This window comes from Tupaia chinensis, unplaced genomic scaffold (genome assembly GCF_000334495.1).
Source record: "Tupaia chinensis unplaced genomic scaffold, TupChi_1.0 Scaffold000023_1, whole genome shotgun sequence".
Lineage (NCBI taxonomy): Eukaryota > Metazoa > Chordata > Mammalia > Scandentia > Tupaiidae > Tupaia > Tupaia belangeri.
Window position 1 is genome coordinate 4,517,855 of NW_006159453.1, and position 23,105 is coordinate 4,540,959.

The following is a 23,105-nucleotide window of genomic DNA, read 5'->3' on the forward strand; positions in this document are numbered from 1 at the left end:
AAGCTGATTCTTTGAGAAGATAAATAAAATAAACACATCATTAGCTAGAATAATTAGAAACAGAGAAAGGAGCCAGATAAATCAATCAGCAAGGAAACAGGTGCTGTTACAACGAATATAATAGAAATACAAAACATCGTAAGAGACTACTATGAACAGCTATATGGCAACAAACAAGAAAACCTAGATGAGATGGACAAATTTCTGGACAAGTCTAACTTACAAAGAGAAAGCCTGAATGGATCCATAAAAAAACAATGAGATGGAATCACTAATAGACAATCTACCAAGAAAGAAGAGCTACGTCCCGATGGCTTTACTTCTGAATGCTACAAAACCTTAAAATAGGAACTAACCCCCAATTCTCCTTAAACTATTTCCAAATATTCAAAAAGAAGGAACCTCCCAAATGAAGCCTCCATCATCTTAATTCCAAAACCAGACAAGGACATGGAAAAATAAAACAAAACAAAACAAAAAACAAGAAGAAAAAACTTCAGGCCAATATCTCTGATGAATACAGATGCAAAAATTCTCAACAAGATACTAGCAAGTCGTATTCAATAACATATTAAAAACATTACACCACGATCAAATAGGCTCTATTTCAGGGATGCAAGGATGGTTCAACATATACAAAACCATAAATGTAATCCATTACATTAACAAAAGGAAAGATAAAAACCAAGTGATCATAGCAATCAGATCATATCAATCAATGCAGAAAAAATATTCAATAAAATACTACATCCCTTCATGATTAAGACTCTCAGCAAAATGGGCATAGAAGAGATGTTTCTCAACACAACAAAAGCCATCTATGAAAACCTATAGCAAACATCATACTGACTGGGGAAAAGCTAAAAGCTTTTCCACTAAAAACTGGCCAAGACAAGGTTGCCCCACTTTCTCCACTCCTTTTTAGCATAGTACTGGAAGTCCTAGTCAATGCAGTAAGACAAGAGAGTTAATAAAAGACATCCAAATAGGAAAAGAAGTAGCAAAATTATCTCTTTTTGCAGATGATATGATGCTATACATAGAAAATCCAAAAGAATCATTTTTAAAAATCCTTCTGGAAGTGAGGAATTAATATAGTAAAGTGGCAGGATACTAAATCAACATACAAAATCTATACCATTTTTATACACTAACAATGGACAAATTGATGCAAAATTGAAGGGGAAAAAATCCCATTTACAATAACAACAAAACTAATAGCTATCTAGGAATAAACCTTACCAAAGATGTCAAAGAGCTTACAAGGAAAACTATGAGACACTAGAGAAAGAAATTTAAAATGATACACACACACACAAAAAATTCCCATGTTTGTGAATTGGAAGAACTAAAATAATCAAGATGTCAATACTACCCAAATTAATCTACAAATTTAATGCAATTCTAATCAAAATACCAGAGATAGTGTCAGCAAAACAGAAAAAAAAATCATAAAATTTGTCTGGAATCATAAAAGGCCCCATATGGCCAAAACAATACTATGCAAGGGGAATAAAGTAGGAGGCATCTAACTTTCCAATCTCAAAACATATTACAAATCTGTGATAATTAAAACAGCATGGTATTGGCACAAAAACAGACAGATAGATTAATGGAATAGAATTGAGGCCCCAAATAAACTTCAAAACATACAGCCAACTGATCCTTGACAAAGGACACAAGATAACCCTGTGGGATAAAAGAAAATCTCTTCAGCAAATTGTACTGGAAGAACTGGATATCCATCTGCAAAAGACTAAAACTGGGTTCTTATTGCTCACCACTAACAAAAATGAACTCAAAATGGATTAAGGATCTAAACATAAAATCTCAAAGTATAAAAATACCGGTGGAAAACACAGGAAAAACTCTTGGAGACCTTGGAGTAGGCAATGACTTCTTAAAGATGATCTCCAAAAGCACAGGCAATAGTCTCCAAAACAGACAAATGGGACTATATTAAGCTAAGAAGCTTCTGCACAGCAAAGGAAACAATAAGTAGAGTGAGAAGACAATCTTCAGAGTGGGAGAATATATTTGCAGACTATCCCTCAGATAAGGGACTGATAACTGGAATATACAGATATACAGGGAACTCATGCAGCTTACCCACCAAAAAAAAAAAAAAGATAGGAAAATGAGCAGAAGAGGAAATTCTCCAAAGAAGACATATGAAGGGCCCAAAGCATATGACAACACGCTCCACATCTCTTATGATAAGGGAAATACAAATCAAAATGACAATGAGATACCACTTAATCACAGTCAGAATGGCTAAAATTAAAAAATAAATAAATAACGATAGGTGTTAGGGAGGCTGTGGTGATAAGGGAACTCTCTTACACTGTTGGTGGGAATGCAAATTAGTACAGCCACTTTGGAGACCAATATGGAACTTCCTCAGAAACCTACAAATAGAACTACCACATGATCTGATAATTCCACTATTCCACTCTTCGGTATTTACCCAAAGGATAAAAACTCTGAGTCAGAAAAACACTTGCATATCTATGTTTGTTGCAGCATTATTTATAATTGCTAAGATATGGAATCAATCCAAATGTCCAAAAGTAGATGATTGGATTGAAAAAATGTGGCATGTGTATGGAATATTACTCAGCCATAGAAAACAATGAGACTCTGACATTTATTTGTTACAAAGTGGAGGAATGGGAAAGACTTGATTCAAAGTGAAGCAAGCTAGACTCTGAAAGACAGACTTTGTATGTCCCCACTCAATGTATACCAATTATCTGTGCTCTATAGCAGAAACTAAATGTTTGGAAAGTACAGTAGCAGGAGGGCAACTGTAGATGCTAGAATCAGTAAGGATACGGGTAATATGGAAGTGGGTTACAGGGAGGGAGGGGAACGGGAAGGAAAAGAACACATTTAACTGACAAAAAAATGAAAAGCTATTTGCTGATGACAATGTATATAGTAATGTCTTTGTCTTGACTGATATGCATGGTATCCGTGCTGGAAAAAAACTGCTGAAAAAAGCACTTTTGTACACTATAAAGATATGTGATTAAATGTAAATTTAAAATTTTTTTTAATCTTACTGAAAATAACACCCGCAGGCTGACCCAATGGAAGAATCTGCACACGGTGCATAGAGCCATTGGACAACAACAGTGTAATCACTCTTGCTTTTCCTTCTGTCCAACAAGGTATGAGTTTAGCTTCCTTTTTTCAAGATTTCAAAGTAATGTTTAGTGGTGTTCCACTTTCTCAACTGTCAGGAAAAGCCCTGCAGTTTAACCAATTCCCAAAGAACCGTGGGCATCCATCAGAGGAATGCTCAAAATACTGCACGTCTGAAAGGCCAGGCCTAAAGCTTCCAGTGACGAGGAAATCTCTGCTTCCCCATCACATCTCCCCACACACGTGACCAGCAAGAGAAATATGAAAAGTCAACATGAATATGTTGGCATTAAATTAAAGCTGTTTGTAAGGAAGGAATCCGAGTGAGGTGAAGGACCAAAAACAGCAGAGTAATTATTTTCCACAAACTTAAAAGTCTAAGAATAAGATGTTAATTTGTTTAAATAGTTTGTGTACACCCAAACTTCAGCTCCAAAGAAACCTCCCAATACTTGAAAATTAATAACACAGAATTCAAATGTGTCTAAGACAAGGACGGTCCCTCAGAACACTTACAGTTCCCACTTACTAAGCACTATTAAACAGAAGCACTGAGAATGAGTCTAATATTCAAGAAATGGTCCTAAAATCTATATTATGTGAGGTTTTCACATTTTTATACTCTTGAAACTGGCTCCCAAACGTGAGATCAATGACATTATTTGAAAAGGATTCATGAAGCCTTTCTCGTTTAGTTAGCGGTCCCTGAGATTGTTTACAGCAACGGAGAAGTTCTTGCTGGGAAATCATGTCAAATCCCGGCAAGGGCAGTGATTCCTTTTATAGATGTGGAGCGATGTCCTTAACTTCACTACTTTCAGTTTCATATTAGGCTATTTCTTTGCAGAGGCTGTTCTGTTCTTTAACTGCCTGACATTACGTCAGGTCTCTGAAGAAATCTGGAAAGCCCCAGGACATTAGAGAGATAAGGAAAAGCCCAAAGTTCAGCGAAAGCAGGAGAGAGCAGTGCAGCAAAGGCAGGAGAGAGGGGAAGCACTCCCGACCTTCCTATCGAGGCTCCTCTTCCCAGCTCTGAAAGGTCTCTGTTCTGGGTGAGACTGGGATGGGTGAGGAGAGATCTGTAAGGGTTCTTTTCTTTGTAGTCTGATACTGAAGAATTACTGTGCTCGTTGGAGATGTTACATTTCCTGTCTTCCTGGTTTCTTGTGGTCCTGTGTTGATTTCCGGTCATGTGGTCCTCTTTCCGGTCCTCTTTCGTGGGATAGCTTTTGTAGAAAGGACCCATTCTTTGTAGATTTACCCTGCAGTATTACTTGGGAGTGTTCTTTGACTTTGGTTCTAGTTGCTGTCAGTAGTGTGGTCACTGTAAATTTTTTTCAGCTTAAAGGAATATGGGCACTATCTGCGATTACCTTTATGGTTCGGACTGTATTTGTAGGTCCAGTGATACAGCTTGACTGGGTACAGGGGCAGGCTGGGGTGTCACTCTTCCTTTTACAGAAGTAAAACAGTAAAATATGGTGAAAATGCAGAGCTTGGTCTTCCATCTTCAACTTGGAAAATCTCCAAAACTCAACCAAATTGCTCAATTTTTAAAGAATTTAGCTGACAAATGATATAACAACAACATAGATGTTAGATACTAAACTAAATAATTCTAGTTCTAAAAATTAACTAGCACCATCTGTTGCAAAAATGCATCATGACTTTTCTGACAACCCAATACTTAATTTTAATGTATAACCACTGCCCACCTGCCAGTACTCGAGCTTATACACCTTGCTCACCTACACTGGAGTTCTGAATGTTCCCAGTTAGACTGTAATTTTACTATCAGAGGTTTCCAGGGATAATCTCAGTCACTGGAATTCTTTGGCTGTGTTTGAAGATGAAGGCCCAAGAACTGTTAGCTGATTCTTTTGGGGAGGGCAGCAGCAATCCCACTGTGCTACAGCCCCATAGGTATCGCCAGGAGGTACATGCATGAGAGGAATTCTACCCTGGGCCCACGTCCAGGGCAGCCACCAGTGTCTAATGGAGGATCCTTTCTGAGCCTCGGAATCTAAGGACAAGAGATTGCACCATTCACAGAAATCGTATTGCAAAGATCCTTACACTCTACATCTTAAGATGATGGTATTCACAGGACTTTCTTCGAAGTCTACTGCCATCTCCACTAATTCATTTCAAGACTCCATCCATTACTTTTAAGCTTTGACCTGCAGCTCCTGCTCTCACCATCTCTGCAGATGCCCAGGAATGGTCAACACCGAAGACTCGCCAGTTCGGTATAGGGGCGAGTAGCTACAACACCCAGTTACAAGGTCAACTTTGAAAAGAACGCGAAAGTCATATCATTCTAGTTTTGTTTTGTTTTGTTTCGTTTTTTTTTTTTTTTGCCTTTTTTGTTTGTTTGTTTGTTTGTTTTTTGGCTATAGGGCCTCATCAGAAAGACAGAGAGATAGAAAGCGAGAAATTACCCCCCAGGGAGGATGGCCAGGCTGCAATCCCTTCTCCTCCGTTCTCCTCTCAGGATCTTGGACATGCACACACATGTGCCCATTATGAGTTTAAGCCACTGGGTCCAGGACTCAAAACGTGATTGGCTACATATGAGTTCAGTAACATAGCCATTACACTAACTGCTGGTCCCGTATCATTCTAGCTTTAAAGCTGGGTTCATGGCAACCCAGCTGGAGAAGATACCTCTTTAGCTGTTCTTCCAGCTAGTGTGACTGTGCCACTGAAGTTGAACATAAAACAGGGGCAGAACATTGTGGAAGGCACTTGGGAGTCTGGGCAGAGAACTTGATTCTTCTCCACGTTCCCTCTTTTGTCTCCCTACTGACTGCATCACAGATGAGGCAAGAGTCAAGCTTTGACCTTCCAGAATTGAGTAATGCCTTCGTGGATACATAATAAGTGGAAGGAACCAAAGTCCCTCACTGATCCTTGGAGACAGCGTCTACACAAACCCAGAGGGTAGCACTGCAACCTGTGTCCACACTTGAACAACCTCCTTACTCCAGCACCCTACTTTAATCTGGCTCTCTTTTCCTGCCATTGGATCCCAATTGATCTAAGGCACAGCTGGGAGGCTGCCTAAGGACCCTCACAGTCTCTATGAACCTGTGGAATGGAGTCTAGCATGCTGGCCACAAGGGAGCTGTCACCCCTTCCCAGGCAGCCTGCCTCGCTGGCTCCAAAGGATCCTGACTGGTTCCTAGTGTACTTCCCTCTATTGGGCCTTTAGGCTATATTAGCGGTTTTGGATATTATTAAAACATCTAAATGTTATGCTAAATAATAAAATATTTTTATAAACAGAAAATAAATGAGCACAAAAAAAATTAAAAACAAACAACACCCTTCCCAGACAAAGGTCCCTCCAGACAGGCTGTGGAAGCACTGGCAGCCTCCCACTGCTTTGCTTGCATTCCCACTTGCTGCTCAACTTTAATTGTGAGGCCAAGGTCCCCCAAGCCCACTGTTAGGGGAAGCAGCCTCCAGGCTACCAGACCGTGTGCAGGGCCAGGGGGCCCTTCCTCCCTCCTCATCTCACAAAGTCTGTTTTCCTGCCTTCTCAGAAGCAGTGCAAAACCTCTACAGTTAACTTGGCAAGAAAGAAGTGCACTTTCATTTTCGGTTCTCCTCAACTTATAACAGACAACCTTGCTGTCATCTCCGGACTGATTTTCAGCTTCTAAGAGCACTGAGTTCCTGAGGAGCCCGAGGCAGGAGGAGAGCGCCAGGCATTACCTAGGCCACTGAGCACTTTTCCCCTGGCAGCAGCACCCAAGCCAGGTGAGTTCTGAGCTATGCTCCCCTCCCACTTCTAACTGACTGACTAATAGCCACAACAGATCCCAAGCTCAGATTGCACCCTGAGAGGACCTGGAGGCAGAGAAAGGCTTGACGGCACATTAACCCAGAGCCTGGAGATCTGCAGGGCTTTGGGCTCCCTGTGGTGTGTGCCCCCCACCCCACCCCAGGGGGCTGCGAGGCAGCAGGACGCACTGTGTCCCTGGTTATCTGCTTGTCCCCAAGCAACCTCTAGGGCTGTAGCAAAAAGCCCTGCATGGGGTGCAGAGCAGCACACTCCACGCTCCTCAGTGGACAAGGGGCTGAAATCCCTTTAAGGGACAGAGGCTCTGGGTAGGAGTACCTCCTACCACTTTCTGCCCTACTCCTTATAAGTTTCCCCTGCCACAATGGAGAAACAGAGATGGAATTTCAGATTAAGTCTCACAATTTTAATGCTGAAAGATTTTCTCTTGCTCATTTTTATATTATTTGTATTTAATATCTGTAGATATTATGTGGTTTTTATAAGGGATAATTCAGTCTCATCTCCTTTATGAACTGTTAGAAATTTCCAGTCCTCCTGCACTGTTTCTAACTGTGTGATCCACACAAGAACTACAGTGAGTGACCTGTGACATTTCAGACTCAGGAAGACGGGGCATACCCAGTTGTCACTAGGGATGACTGTCATGACCAGTAACTTTTGGAAACCGTTGATCATCTGCAGGATGTATTAGGACCCATTCTACTTGTTAAATACAGAGCTAACGCCTCTTGGCTTAGAGTCTGAGGAAGGACATTTAGAAGAAAAATAGAGGGAAAGCACTACTGGGACAAAGAAATGGGGTATTACCTGTTGAAGACAACTTTATAATATTATCAACTGGACTAGGGAGAAATGTACACATGTTGGAATATTCAGTTTGCAAGCTAAATAACATGATGAATGCATAAAAGAACTTGAAATTAAAAAAAAGAAAACAAACCAGCCAACACTTTTCAGCTCATGTCCCCCTGTCTGGTTTGTCAGGGAGTCTTCACCAAGTACCAGACGAGATGGCTTCCCAGCAGCAGAAAGGCCTTTCCTTGTAGTTAGAAACTGGACATCCAGGACCAACACATGGGCATGGCTGTTCCTCCTGAGACTCTCCTTGTGCCTGGCTGTCTCCCCCAGTCTTTCTCTCTATGTTCTTCTCTCTGTGCCTGTTTGCAGTTTCGTCTCCTCATAAGGACATCCATTGCCGTGTATTAGGATCCACTCGCATAACTTTTTTTTTTTAACCTTAATCTGGTCAAAAACCCGATTTTCAAACGCAGTCACATCAATGTGGGAGGAATTCAGTTCAACCCAGAACACTTCTCCATACTTTTTTTTTTTTTTTTTGAAGAGGTTTTCGCTATAGGGTGTGTGCGCTCGCCAGACAGACAGAGAGAGACATAGAGACAGAAAGCGAGAAATCACCCCCCAGGGGGGATGGCCACGCCGCAATCCCTTCTCCTCCATTCTCCTCTCGGGATCTTGGGCATGCACGCACACACGCCCGGCATGAGTTTTAAGCCACCAGGTCCAGGACACGAACCGCAATTGACTACGTGGGAGTCCAGCAACATAGCCATTACGCTAACTGCTGGTTCTCAACTTCTCCATACTTTTTAATATTAATCCTAAAAATATATTCTCTTCCTCCTACTCTGATCACACAGTAAAAGGCTCACGTCCCCTCCACGCACCAGCGCTGCTCCACTAACCAGTGAAAAAGGAGAGACCTTCCTAGGAAGAGTGTGTTGATATATGTGTTTTTAAAGTTTTATTTTATCCTAGACTCATAGCAGTTGTAAATATTAAGGGGTACAGTGTACATCATAGAATCAATCGACTTGATGTTATTTCTATTAAAATTTTTTTGTACCTTAGGTATTTCTTGGTAATTTGTGTCTTAAAGAATATAGTGACACATGTGGCTTTGTGTGTTCATTGTAGAAGTTACACATTAATCCTAGAAATTAAAAAGTAGTAATTGAAGGAGTATGTGTTACTAGAACATATGATAATATATTGGGCAGGAAATAATGTTTTATCTAAAATATGAATAAGGTGGTTGATGCCTAGGGAACTACTTTGCTTTTTCCAAGTCTCCCAGACAGTAAGTGATTTGAACTAGGTGGTTTAAACCCTGGCAGTTTGATTCGAAATTCTGAGCTGCAATATCTCAGAGCAGCTTTTGATTTTTCTTGCCTGACTCACCCTTCAAGCCCCACAAGTGCTTAACACACACACCATTTTCAATAAGAGACACTGTTTCCCTCCAAAGCTAGTCTTTCACTTTCATTTAGAATTCCAATTCCTCGCCTTTCTCAGATCCTAAGTTTTTTTAAAGCAATAATTATGTAACCTTTACTTTGTACAAAGCACAATGTTAAATCCATTGTAAATATTAAGAGACATTTAATTTTCCTAATTACCTGATGAGGTAGTTACTTAGTATTTCTATTTTATAAAATAACAAACCAAGACACAGAGAAATTAAGTTTTCAATGGTCAAGTTAAGTTTTATTTTATACTAGGAACGTTGGCAATGTATGTAGATTAGCATCTTAGAATAAAGGGACAGTCAAAGCTGCTTGGCTCCTCTCTGCCTCTTGAAGTCATAAAACACCCCATTTATTGAGATTTACCAAAAATGTGGGGCTCTGACAGATGTAGGCAGAACCATCAAATACCATCACAAATAGCTGTCTTCCCTGTTAGCCTATCAACTGAAATATCCTTTCCTTCCAGTTAAGCAAGTCAGCTATTGAACCCCTGTTTCTTTTCTAGTCACTGCAGAGATCTTTTCTTTGCATCAGAACTATTTTGAGACAGGAAATGGCCAGGCAGGCCACCTGCCAGATAGAAAATAAGCAACACAGCTCAGCAACTGAAGGGTAGCTAATGAGGGGGGCTGTTCAGCAGCTCAAGTTTAGCTAAGGAGGGGAGGTTGTCATCCTTCAAGGACAAGGAAATAGCTACATTTTAATTCCTTCTGATCTGTAGCTATTGGAGCCTTTCCCCTGCACCATCCTCACCCATCCCACGTGTTTATTGTGTTTACTGTCCCTGTCAGGAACCAACGTAACCTTTTACCGTACCCCAAATTGGGACCTAGAGCTTGGAGTCTGAACACATCTGGGTCTGCCATAATATTAAACCCGCGTACTCCTACTCTCCAAGTGGCATTGGTTTCTTGTCAATATGTTTCTGCAGTCATTTCTGGTTCCCTGACTGGGAAGCCAACCCAGCTGGCCCCTTGAGCCAGTGGGTCGGTGGAGGGAAACTTCTGGGGCAGACGGATCCCAGGACAGAATGAGGTAGAGCCACCTGGCTCTTTTTTGTAATCACCTTTGCCCAGGAGTGGCCCTGACACCCCACGAGAGCCAGTTCCTCGACTGGTTTCGAAAGGAGAGACAGACCAACTCACAAGAAGGCCCTTCAGGACCTGGTAAGTCCCTGGGGGCATCAGATCCAGTTAGGCCTCCCAAGTATGGCAGAAGAAGAAATCTGATCACCCTCCAGTGGTCAGAGGACCACCAGATAGACATCTTTCAAAGGGGGGGAGGCACTGTTTCTGACTTCTGGAATGAAAGGTGTATAAATGTGAGTGTGTCTGTTTGTGTGGCTCCATGGCTTCCAGCTATGGAATCTGTTTGAGTCCTAAACTGCTGGTCGTGGTGACCTCACGAGACTAAGGGCAGTATTGGGCACTGGGGGATTCCATCCCTCCCTGCATGCCCAGTCCTACCTGGGGGTTTATAACAAGCTGCCGAAGAGGCACCCAGGGATATGGCCAGATGGACACCTAGTGGTCACCTCTTCAGAGGAATCCATCCTTTGTCAGCGTCACGAACACAGGGTGAGCAACTCTGGATTGGAAATCCAACTCTAAATGTCTGGCAGGCCCCTGTGCTCCAGAGCATTAGGCCCCCTCTTCGAAAGGCTCACCAATAAAGAAATAGGCTCAGCAGTAATAGCCATTCTCAGCCACCTACCTCATCTGCCATCTGAGAAATATCTGTTCTGACAAGAAGCTCACTGGCTCCAATATCCACATCTCCTCTTAAAGTCAGAGTTTAAAGACCTCTTGACTCTCTACCTCTTTTGCTATTGGCTGGTCATTCCAACCAAGGCCAAAGAAGTCTGGTTTCAGTACCAGGAAGACTTCGCCCCTAAGCTGGTTGGCCTCCTCTAGGCATTCTCCATACTCATGAGAAGGTGCCCGACCCCAGTCATCCTTGTGCATTATCCCCATCCTTTCTGCTTGCCAACTCCACTGTCAGAACATCTACTAGACCTGGTATAAATTCTGAAAAACACCAGAGACTACGGTGCCTCTGGTAAGCTTGACCCTGACTCATCTTTTAGAACCAGCAGTTTCTAGAGCTGTCTGGAAGATCTCTGTATTTGACAAGTGGAAGTATCTGTAAATCCTAAAACAAAAACAAAACCAGGCCAGGCCAACCATCCCATGTTGCTGCTGAGTTTACCATAACATGCTACTTCCACCGTGGGAAAATCACAATCCAAGCCCATCATCCTCAACTGCATGCTCAGAAACTCAAGAAAGGATTCCCCAGAGACTATGGGATCAAAATAACCCTAGCAAAGCTCCACACCCTCTGTGAGCTGGAGTGGCCTGGCTTCAATGAAGGATGGCCCTCAGAGGGAACTCTCCAGTTGCCTGCCATGTGGGCAATTTATCGGTTAGTGACTGGAGGTCCTGGCTACCCAGATCAGTTCCCCTACATCAACTCGTGATTGCAGGTAGCCTGGCCCTGCTCCCATGGGCCCAATTCTGTGCAACCAGCAAGGGATGATATAAGGTCCTGGTTGCACAGTGCTTGGTGCTCCCCTGTCCAAAGAGAGAAGCTGCCCCCATTTTCTAGGGTGACCTTGAAGAAGATCCCGTGCCTCCACCATATATTCCCACAGTGCCTTTACCACCACTGGCACCTGAAATCCCATTAGCATCGGCCTCACCATCCTCATCTCCTCCTGAATCATACTCTTCACCTCCTCCTGAATCCCCTGCTGGCCTGCAACCTCCAAGTCCAAAGCCAAGGGACTAAAGACTCAGTTCCACCCAAAGAAGACCTGCTCCTGACCTCCAATTATAGCTCTGGGAAACACACAGATCCCAACAAGTGGGACTCGATGGGACAATTGAGGAGAGAAGGACCATCTTTTATTATCGACCCTCACCACTACAGAGCTTCTAAATTGGAAACACCATATTCCACCCTACTCAGAAAAACACCAGGTTCTAATTGGTCTCCTAGATTCTATTTTCCAGACCCATCAGTCAACCCAGGACAACTGCCATCAACTCCCACTGACCCTCTTTAATACAGAAGAATGCTGCTGAGTTATTATTGAAACCTGGAAATGACTCTAGGACCATGACCCAGCCAGCACTTTCGACTCTAAGGGGCAGACCAGGACAGCCACTCAAGACAACAAGCCATATGGGACTGTAATTCTGAGTCAGGGCAGGCCAACCTTGACTAGTACCATGCGACGCTACTCCATGGGGTAAGGGTGGGAGCTAAAAAGCCAACCAACATGACCAAAATAACTACAGTGACCCAAAAGGCTGAAGAGTACCCAGCCAAATTTTATGAAAGGCTCTGTGAGGCCTTCGGAATATAAACAACTTGGATCCAGAAGGGGCAGAAAGCAAACAATAGTGAATGCAGCATTTGTAGCCCAATCAGCAGCTGACATCCACTGAAACTTGCAGAACCTGGAAGGTTTCACTGAATTAATGCAACACAACTTTTGGAGGTGGCTAACAGAGTCTATGTGAACCATGACCAAGAACAGAAGAAAGAGGCAGATCAAAAAATGAAACAAGGGAACCAGCAGTTAGTGTAATGGCTATGTCGCTGGACTCCCACGTAGTCGACCGCAGTTCGCGTCCCGGACCCGGTGGCTTAAAATTCACGCCGGGCGCGTGTGCGTGCGTGCCCAAGATCCTGAGAGGAGAATGGAGGAGAAGGGATTGTGGCGTGACCATCCCCCCTGGGGGGTGATTTCTCGCTTTCGGTGTCTATGTCTCTCTCTGTCTGTCTGGCGAGCACATGCGCCCTATAGCAAAAAACCTCTCTAAAAAAAAAAAAAAAAAAAAAAAAAGAAACAACAGGCCATCCTCCTGACTGCTGCCCTGGAGAAGGCTGGAATGACCCCTCAAGATCAGGAAGGCAGTCACTCCAGCAAGATCAGTGTTCTTATTGGCAGGAAAGAGCAGGTCACTGGAAAAAATGAATACCCAAAGTGCAAAAGAGGCCCACACCCCCAGCACAAAGCTCCAGAGCCAAAGTCAGCAACTTACTTCCCTGAATGCTCCTCCACTACCCCACAGGGCTTCATGGGCTTAGCCAAGACAGACTCCTAGTAAGACAGACTAGATTCCCTGAATTTGAGCCCCTAGGAACACAAGGTCCAAATGACTGTGGGGAGCCAACAACTGACTTTCCTTGTGGACACAGGGGCAGAAGACTCAGTCCTGACCAAACTCTGCCCACCCCTCCCATCTGAGTGAAAAGCTACAGTCATTGGGACCACTGGAGCCCAGAGAACCAGCCTTTCTTTGGTGCTCGAACTTGCCTGTTAGGAGGACACACGGTGTCCCATGAGTTCCTTTATTTACCAGCAGTCCCATGCCCTTGGTTGGGCGAGACTTATTTAAAAAGCTGGGAGTACAAATTACCTTTGCCCCTGGGAAGTCTGCCAGGCTCACCCTTGGCGATCGGATGGCACAAATACAGACTGAGACGGTGTCAAGAGAAACAGAGAGGCAGCTCTACAACCACAGGGAAGAAATATGCCTGGTGCCACCTAATTTATTGGCTGAGTTTTCAACTATCTGGGCAGAAAACAATCCACCTGGGTTGGCAATAAATCACCTGCCAGTCCTCATCAAACTCAATGCCAGTGCCCACCCCATCAGACTATGGCAGTATTTGATGTCATGCAAAGCTTGGTTGGGAATCAGGAATCACATTGAACTTCTACGGAAATCTGGAATTCTAGTGAAATGTCAGTCCCCTGGAACACTCCAATTTTAACTGTCTGAAGTCTGATGAGAAGGATTTTTTGACCAGTGCAGGATCTCCAAGCCATTAATGAGGCAACTGTTATCTTTCACCAGACTGTCCTGAATCCATATACTTTTCTGAGCATGCTCCTTCCTTGGGCTTGTTGGTTCACATTTCTGGATTTAAAAGACATTTTCTTCTTCCTGTGGGTAACACCAGTGAGTCATCTACTGTTAGCATTCGAGTGGGAAGACCCTGAGAAGAAAAGTCCAGCTCTGATGGATTAGACTTCCCTGGGGTTACAAGAATTTGCCCACTCTTTGTGGGGAAGCCCTTGTGGCCGACCTGGAATCCTTTCCAGGGAAGGCTGAATTGTGTCTTACTCCAGTTGTGGACAACATCCTGCCTGAAAGCCCCGACAAAGCAGACTGCTGGGCTGAGACTTAAAAATTACTAGCACTACTGACTGCGGCTAGTTATAGAGTCTCCCAGAGGAAAGTCTAGATATGCCAGTGAGAGGTTAAATACCTCAAATTCCTCATCTCAATATGCCATTGAACTCTGGGCCTGAGAGAAGGCAAGCTGTTTGCTCTTTGCTGCATTCAGAATCCCAGAAACAATTACATGAGTTTCTAGGGGCAGTAGGATTCTGCTGGATCTGGATACCAGAGTTTGCACACAAAACCTGGCCCCTATAGGAGGAGCTCAAGGGCCCTGAGATAGCCCCCATTAGCTGGGGCCCTAGTCAGGAGACTGTTTTCCAGGAACTCAAGGCCCAGTCAAACAGTGATCCTGCCCTCAGCTTGCCTGACATTACCCGAGAAGTCAATCTGTCTGTAAAGTAAAAAAAAAAAAAAAAAATCAAACTGGGGGCTGGCAGGTGGCATGGCATTTAAAGGCACTGGATTCCCATATGGCTGACTATGGTTTGAGTCCTGGACCTGGTGGCTTGGTCTCTCTCTCTGTCTCTGGTTAAAATTGAAAAAAAGAAAAAAAAAAGATAATAAATAAATAATTCTTAAAAAAAATATCAAACTGCCCTAGGGGTACTGACTCAATCCATTAGCCTATGGCAATGACCAGTTGCTTACCTTTCCAAGAAGCTTGATGCCACCATGTCTCTGAGCCCTGGCAGCCACAGTCCTCCTCTTTAAGAAGGCTGACAAATTAACTATGGGACAAAATATCAGTGTCAAAGTGCCACACTCAGTAACTGCTCTAATGAACAGTAAGGGTTACAAATGGCTTGCTGACTCTCAGATGGCCTAGTACCAGGCTCTGTTATGTGAAAATCCCTGAGTATGTCACAAGACTGTATGAATACTTAACTCAGCAGTGCTCCTGCCTGCTGAAGCAGGCCCCCCGAGTCATGACTGTGAGGAGGCAATTGATGAAGTGTATTCTGACCAGCCTAACCTCACTGAGAGGAGGCTGCTCACTGATCTGTATTTCTTGTTGTTTTTTTTTCTTTTTTCTTTTTTTCTTTTTCTTTTTTTTTTTAGAGGTTTTTGCTATAGGACACGTGCACTCGCTAGAAAGACAGACAGAAAGCAAGAAATCACCCCCCAGGGGGGATGGCCATGCCACAATCTCTTCTCTTCCATTCTCTTCTCGGGATCCTGGGCACACACACACACGTGTCCAGCGTGAGTTTAAGCCATAGGGTCTGGGACTCAAACTGTGGTCAACTACATGGGACATAGGAGTCCAGCGACATAGCCATTTCGCTAACTGCTGGTCCCTGTATTTGGAGCTCTTTACTGATGGAAGTAGTTCCATGTCAGATGGAAAGTGAGGAGTAGGATACGCAGTGACAGCCTGTGAAAGCAGAGCTGTTACCCCAGGGATGGTCAGCTTAGCCAGCAGAATAGTGGGAAGCCATCGGGGCAGTAAAGCTGGCTGCTGGGAGGAAACTAAACATCTATATAGGCTGCAAGTATGCCTTTGCCACCATCCATGTCATGGGGCAATATACCAATAAAGGGGGAGGCTATCTTCAGTCAGAGGCTGAGAAATAAGAAATGAGGAGATTCCACAATTGTTTGAAGCAGTGTGGGAACCAACAAAGTGGCCATTATGCATTCCAAGGGACACCAAGGGGAGCAAGACCCTGTCAGTTTGGGTAACCATGTCATAGGCCAAACAGGTCATGAGGTCACCACTTGGCCCTACTGTAGTGGAATACTGACATAGTCCCCTAAAATACTTGTGCTACCTGAACTCCCAGACAGGCCATCATATACAACAGAGGGAAAGCAATGGACAATGGTCAAAAGTGCCTAACAGGAAAAGGGAAGGTGACTGCTACCGGATGGAAGACTATTTGTTCCCCAGGCCCTGAGATATACACAAATAAGCAGTATCATGAGGTTACTCATTAGGGCAAAACAATCATGGAGTCACTAGTGTGAATCAACAACCCTCGGAATGGGAGAGAATTTTTGTTAACTGTGCCTCAGATGAGGGACTGATAACTAAAATACACAGGGAATTCAAGTGGCTTACCTGGATAAAAAAGATTAACCCAATTAAAAGATGGGAAAATGAGCTGAATAAACAAACAGTGGAAAAAGCGTATGAAGAAATGTTCAACATCTCTCATCATAAGAAAGATGCAGATCAAAAACACAATGAGATACCTCCCCCCACCCCAGTCAGAATGGTGAAGATTAAAAAAACAAAAAACGATAAGTGCTGAAGGGTATGCAGTGAAAGGGGAACATTCCTACACTGTTGGTGGGATTGTAAATTGGTCCAGCCATTGTGGAGAACAATATGGAGGTTCCTCAAAGACCTTTAAATAGAACTATCATACGATCCAGCAATTCCACTCCTGGGTATCTACCCAAAGGACAGGAGAATGCTCAGTCAGAAAAGCATTTGCACATATATATTTATTCCAGCATTATTCACGATTGCTTAGAAATGGAACCAACCCAAATGCCCACAAACAGATGAATGGACTGAAAAAGTGTGGCACATATACTCCATGGAATACTATTCAGTCATTTAAAAACAAGCAAGCAAACAAATAAACAAAACAAAATGATGAGACCCTGTCAAAGATACTTCTCTTGCTCTCTTTTGCATGCACACATGGTCTCTATTACAAATATAAATAAATAAAAGTATTAAAAATTGTAATGGACACTAGAGACAAAGTAGAAAGGGAACGTGGGAGAGGAAGAGTGTAGGAAAGGAAATTTTGGGGGGAAAAATAGAGAGGTAAGAAATATCCCATGTCTGTGGGACACAGATAAGGTTTATTACCTGTTGATGATGATGTGTATAGTATTCTCAACTGGGCTGGTCTTATGTGTATATCATGCTGGGTAAAGTCTCTTTACAATCTAAATGATGTATAGCAGTTGAACGTATAAATAATAATAATAAAGAAAAACAAAAAATAGCACAGAATTCAATACCGACATATGAAATGGAAGTTATTGGTACCTCCCCCTTTGAGGATCTGGAAGTAGACTTTACCAAAGTCAAGTTGTGCCAGAATTACTGGTGCCTGCTAGTTCTAATGTGTACTTATTCAGGCTAGATAGAGGCCCTCCCTACTGAAGCAGAAAATGCCCAAAAAGTGGCCAACGCTCTCCTCTAGGAAATTATTCCTCATTATAGATTGCTGTTAACTATCAGATCCAACAATGGTCCCACCTATGTCACAGAAGTGACTCAAAGTGTAGCCAAAGCACTGGGAATAAAATAGAAACTCCATCCCCAGAGCTCAGGGCAAGTTGAATGCATGAATCAAACTCTCAAATCCACCCTGGCTAAATTGTCTCAGGACACTTGCTACCATTAGCACTCTTCAGGTGCAATGCACCCCTACCCCCCCAGGAAACTTGACTGTTCCTCCTTTAAGATCCTGCCTGTTCTGACCAAGGTCAAGGGGGACACCCACCAATTTAAGGAACTAAACCTATACCGACACCTACAGGCACTCAGAAAGATTTTTCAAGAACTAGCTCAACACATACTGGAAAGAATACCACTACCCTTAGGGAGTTGGGCCCATCCACACAAACCAGGGAATGCTGTTTAGGTGAAAAGTTGGCAAAAAAAAAAAGTCGTCCAACCTACATGGGTGGGACCATGTATTGTTGTTCTCGTCACCCGTACTGCTGTTAAAGTTGCAGGTATCACCCCGTGGATACATCATATCCGGGTCAGGCCAGCAACACCTCCAGAGGGGCTAGGAACCTGGTTGGTGCAGAAGCATCCTGACAAGCCCTAAGCGTGAGCTTCTGGAAGAAAAAGGATGACAGCTCTGCTGCAGCTACTCCTAGACTAGTTGCTCAACTCATGGATGAAGCCTAAGCAATCTACAGCCCTGCTTTGATCACTCCAGAAGCTGATCAATCTATGCACAGTAGAAGATTGAGGATCCATTTCCCCAAAAGACATACATGGACTCCCCTGAGGGACCCCAGACTGTTTGTAATAATTCCCTGATCCTAACTCTCCTCGCTGTAATTGCTTTAGTTTTTGCTGTAGGCCTGGCTGCAATAGCTCCCACTTTATTGGAAATGGTATGGGAAGCTCCTAGTAGTGTTTTCCTACCTGTCATGTATAAGAGGTTTCATCACAATTCAGTGCCTCTAGGGCAAGAAAGCCCCTCAATCATAATCCCTGTTACTATAATCTTCCTACTTCTTGCTGAGAGCTGTCCTCACGTTTCTGGGGTCAACTTGCCAACCTGTTCAGAATGTATAAAGACAGTCAGGGTGGGTAGAAAAACACTAAGAAACCTCCCAGGCCTCCCACCCCTAGTCTTTGGGGGAACTGACCAGTTGGTGTTCACAGCTGAAACATTTGTCCAGGCAGCATGTTATGAGCAGACAAAGGCCCGAAAATGCTCTTATGACAACAAGGTATACTGGGTAGCCCAATCAAAAGGGGACTATGCTGGCTACCGGTGCCCACAGAAAAACAAACATTTTTGCATGACTTTGACCACTCATTGGGGCTATAATAGTGGGGGTGGGCTCCAAGATCAGGAACGCCAGCAGGAAATCGACAGAACTGTAAAGAACCTTAGTCCTAAGCAGCGAACCTGGCGTCTCCTCTGAATTCCCCAACCCCAATGCCATCACCCCCACAACTGGTGCTAGAGTAATTCAATTGCTTAACACTACCCGTATTTACTGAACTATACCTCCCCCACACTGGCCATGGGGTGCTAGTTGTGCCTATAATCCACTCTTCCGCTCTTAGATCAGACTTCAACTTCACTGAGGTGTCTCAAGATAACTGCACCTCTGTCCTTATGGGCATAGTTGCTATGGATATAAAGGTGGTACACCCGGCAAGAAGTTGCCTCAAAAATCTTACTGGTTGAATTAAGGTAGACAACCTTACAGACAAAAACTGTAACCAGACAACTCCCATTGACAGCACCAGTGTCACCTGCAGTCCTTGGAAGGGAGTCTACTTTGTCTGGTCTGTACTCATATCAGTGTCTTCCAGCTCCCTGGACAGGGCTATGTGAACTGACAATCCTAACGCCCCTGATTAACATAGTACCTGGTAACCAAACCTTGGAAGTTCCCCGGATGACACATGTCCGAGTAAAATGGGCCATTCAAGTCATTCCTCTACTCCTCAGGCTAGACAATACAGCAGGAGTAGGGACAGGAGTAGGGGGTATAGTCACCTCGACACATATTACTGTTAGCAATGACCCAGGAGCTGGCAGATGGGATTGAATAGGTTGCTCAAACCATGATAACCCTCAAGGATCAATTCTATTCCCTGGCAGAAGTTGTCTTCCAAAACAGACAAGGGCTATATCTGTTGACATTGGAAAAAGGCGGGGGGAGTCTGCCTATACCTGGGAGAAGAATGTTGTTTTTATGACAAGTCCAATATCATTAGAAATATGGTTCAACAACTCTGTGACCAAATGGCAAAAAGGAGACAGGCTGCCACAAATTGAAGGGAACGTGAGAACAGCCTTTGGCAGTGGGCTCCTTGGCTGCTGCCCCGATTAGGCCCCCTCTTAATAGTATTCTTAAGTTAACCTTCAGGACATGCATATTAGACCTCATTACATAGTTCATCTCCTCCAGGATAGAAGCCATTAAATATTGATGTTGGTTGCAACCTGGCTACCAATCTATTCTCCTTAACAGATATTTAAGGAGTCTCAAAGGGGGGGAATGAGGCAGGAAATGGCCAGCCAGGCCACCCACAAGATAGAAGATAAGCAACACAGCTCAGCAACTGAAAGCTAGCTAATGAGGGAAGGATGCTCACCAGCTGGAGGCTAGCTAAGGAAGGGAGGTCATCAGACTCTAAGGACAAAGAAATAGCTGAATTTTTATTCCTTATGGTCTGTAACTGTTGCAGCCTTTCCCCCTGCGCCATCCATCACCTACACCACATGCTTACTGTGCTGGCCTCCCCTGTTTGAAACAGATATAATCTCCTACCCCACCCCAAATCAGGGCTCAGCTTGGAGCCTTAACTCCTCTGGGTCTGCCGGTGTAATAAATCTGGTTTTCCTACTCTCCGAGTGGCGTTTGGTTTTTTGGCAGTCTGCAACAGTTGTACATGCTTTCTCCCTTTCTTCTTTTACGGTCATGCCTCCATCCATCCTGCTCTTGCCCCATCAATTCACAAACACTGTCTTTATCAAGATTGTTGAGTGCCTCCATTTTTCCTCTTCCTCGGAATCACCTATAGACCCATTCACCCTCAGCACTCTAATCCAGTAGAGTTCGGTGAGGCAGGAATTTGTTCCATTTTGTTGACTTCTGATACTGAACACATAAGATGCCCAACACATGGCAAGTACCAATCTATATTTGTTGAGTTAATGAAAGGCCAAGTTTTCCTGGAAATTCTAGTACTTTTGCTGATTGATTCTTCTCATTTCTATCACATCTCATTCTTTTCTGCTTACCTCCAAAGTATTAGTGTTCTCAGCTTCCGTTCTCAATCCTTTGCTATTCTCATTCTGTTCACTTTATACTTCAGCTTGGCAAGATTCTTTTAGAGTTCTTGTCTGGATCAGTGTAATAACATACAGAAGATATCTGTAGTAGACTTTTAAGTACAAAGCTACAAGTTTTCCCCTTAGACATGTACCAAAAGATTAGAGGGCCTAGAGGCATTGAAGATAGTTAAGGATACTGGAGACAATGTGGAAGAAGGGTGGGAGAGGGGAAGAGCCTAGGGAAGGAAACTAGGGAGAAAAAAAAAAAAGAGAAGTAAGACAGCCATGGGACACAGAAATAGTTTATTACCGTTGGTGATAGTGTGTATAGTATTCTCAACTGGACTGGTCAGAGGTGTATTTCATGTTGGGTAAATTCTCTTTATAAGTTAAATGATGTTTAGTGATTGAATGTATAAAATAATAATAATAATTATGAAAAAGAAAATGTAATGACCAAAAAAAAAAAGAAATATAGAAAAAATAGAAAGTTATCATGCACATTCCCAAAACAGGAAGATGGTGCATAAGCTCTTTGAATATATTGTGCTAAGAGACTCTTCTGGGTTTGCAGGTCACCATGGCAACTGGACCCAGGATGATGGCCCCCATATGTCTAGTGGAAAACGAGGACAATAGGCTGAAGGTGAATTCAGATGCAATAAATATTCTTGAAAGGACATCTGAGCATGTGGTCATTGTGGCCATTGTAGGGCTGTATCGTACAGGAAAATCATACCTGATGAACCGCCTGGCTGGACAGAACCGCGGTGAGTGTTGTCCTGGGGCAGGGACCATTTGCTTGGAACCATTGAAAATGTAAGCTGATCATATCTACTCTAGGGTCATTTGCAGAAGATCCTGTCGTCTCCCAGTGAAAAACCTTCTCTTGCTCACCACCAAATTTACAATCTCAATCCCATTTCTCCACAAAACGTCACTTGTTGGTCCAGTAATAATCATCACAATCTGATCAAGTGACTCACTCCTTTAGTTCTCTGTTTCCATTTACTCTTACCAGCTCAGGAGTTCAGTGTCTGTAATAATTCCCTTTCTTTCTCTCACAATACTTTTGTCCAAATATAGGTTCATTTTAAGTACCACATATATGTAGTTTAAATGTGCTGCTTTTAATAATGAAGGGGAGGGGAACCAGCAGTTAGCATAATGTCTATATCACTGGACTCCCACGCAGTCGACCGTGGTTCGCGTTCCGGACCCGGTGGCTTTAACTCATGCCGGGCGCGTGTGCGTGCGTGCCCAAGATCCCGAGAGGAGAATGGAGGAGAAGGGATTGCGGCGTGACCTTCCCCCCTGGGGGGTGATTTCTCACTTTCTGTCTCTCTGTCTCTCTCTGGCTGTCCCCAAGATCCCGAGAGGCGAATGGAGGAGAAGGGATTGCGGCGTGACCTTCCCCCCCTGGGGGTGATTTCTCACTTTCTGTCTCTCTGTCTCTCTCTGGCTGTCTGGCAAGTGCATGCACCCTATAGCAAAAACCTCTCAAAAAAAAAACAATGAAGGGGAGGTAGGACAGACAGACAGAGGATATCTCTAGATCCCATAACTCAACGGGACCACCAGTCAATGAGTTTGTTCCATTTGATAGCAAAACTTTCCTGTCTCTTCCATTGTCCTTCCAGGATCTTGGGCATGCATGCAAAGGCGCCCAGTGTGAGTTTCAAGTCACCAGGTCCAGGACTCAAACTGTGGTCAGCCATGTGGAAGTCCAGTGACATAACTGCTACACCATCGTCTGGTCCTGGTGTAAAATAAATTTAGTAAGTCTAAAGCACCGTGACCAGGACCGGCTGAGACTAGAAGTGAATCACAGCATAAAAAAACCTTTTTGTGGTACCAGCTCTCTGTCTGTCTCTTTCTCTTGCTCATGGAAAAAATTAATGAATAATGTTAAAAAAAAAAATAAAAGTAAAGGACCAGCACGTGGCGTGGAGGCTAAGGTGCTGAATCCTGCATGCCCAGGTGTGCAATTCAAGTCCTGGACTCAGCAGCTTGAAAATCACGCTGAGCATGTGTGCATTTATGCCCAACATCATGAGAGGAGATTGAAGAATAAGAGGAGACTGTAGTATAGCCATACCTCAATGGGGGGGGGGATTTTTTGTGTGTTTTAAGAGAGGGTATTTTTTTTTTTTTTTTTTTTTTTTTTTTTTTT

General features: G+C 43.6%; 1 protein-coding gene across 5 annotated transcripts in view; it reads left to right on the plus strand.

The window, feature by feature from the left end:
• The first annotated feature begins 4,083 nt into the window (after window positions 1-4,083).
• The window catches only part of LOC102500892 (guanylate-binding protein 7), a 39,029-nt gene continuing 20,007 nt past the window's right edge, over window positions 4,084-23,105 (plus strand). The window contains exons 1-4 of one of the 5 annotated variants that reach the window (XM_014586682.2): window positions 4,084-4,186; window positions 6,696-6,912; window positions 10,302-10,391; window positions 21,507-21,702. In XM_014586682.2, coding sequence (XP_014442168.1) covers window positions 21,513-21,702 — 190 coding nt within the window. In that variant the 5' untranslated portion in view covers window positions 4,084-4,186; window positions 6,696-6,912; window positions 10,302-10,391; window positions 21,507-21,512. Of the gene's footprint in view, window positions 4,200-6,695; window positions 6,913-10,301; window positions 10,392-21,506; window positions 21,703-23,105 lie in introns of all 5 variants that reach the window. The other 4 variants (XM_006140173.3, XM_014586683.2, XM_014586681.2 and 1 more) reach the window with 4 other exon arrangements.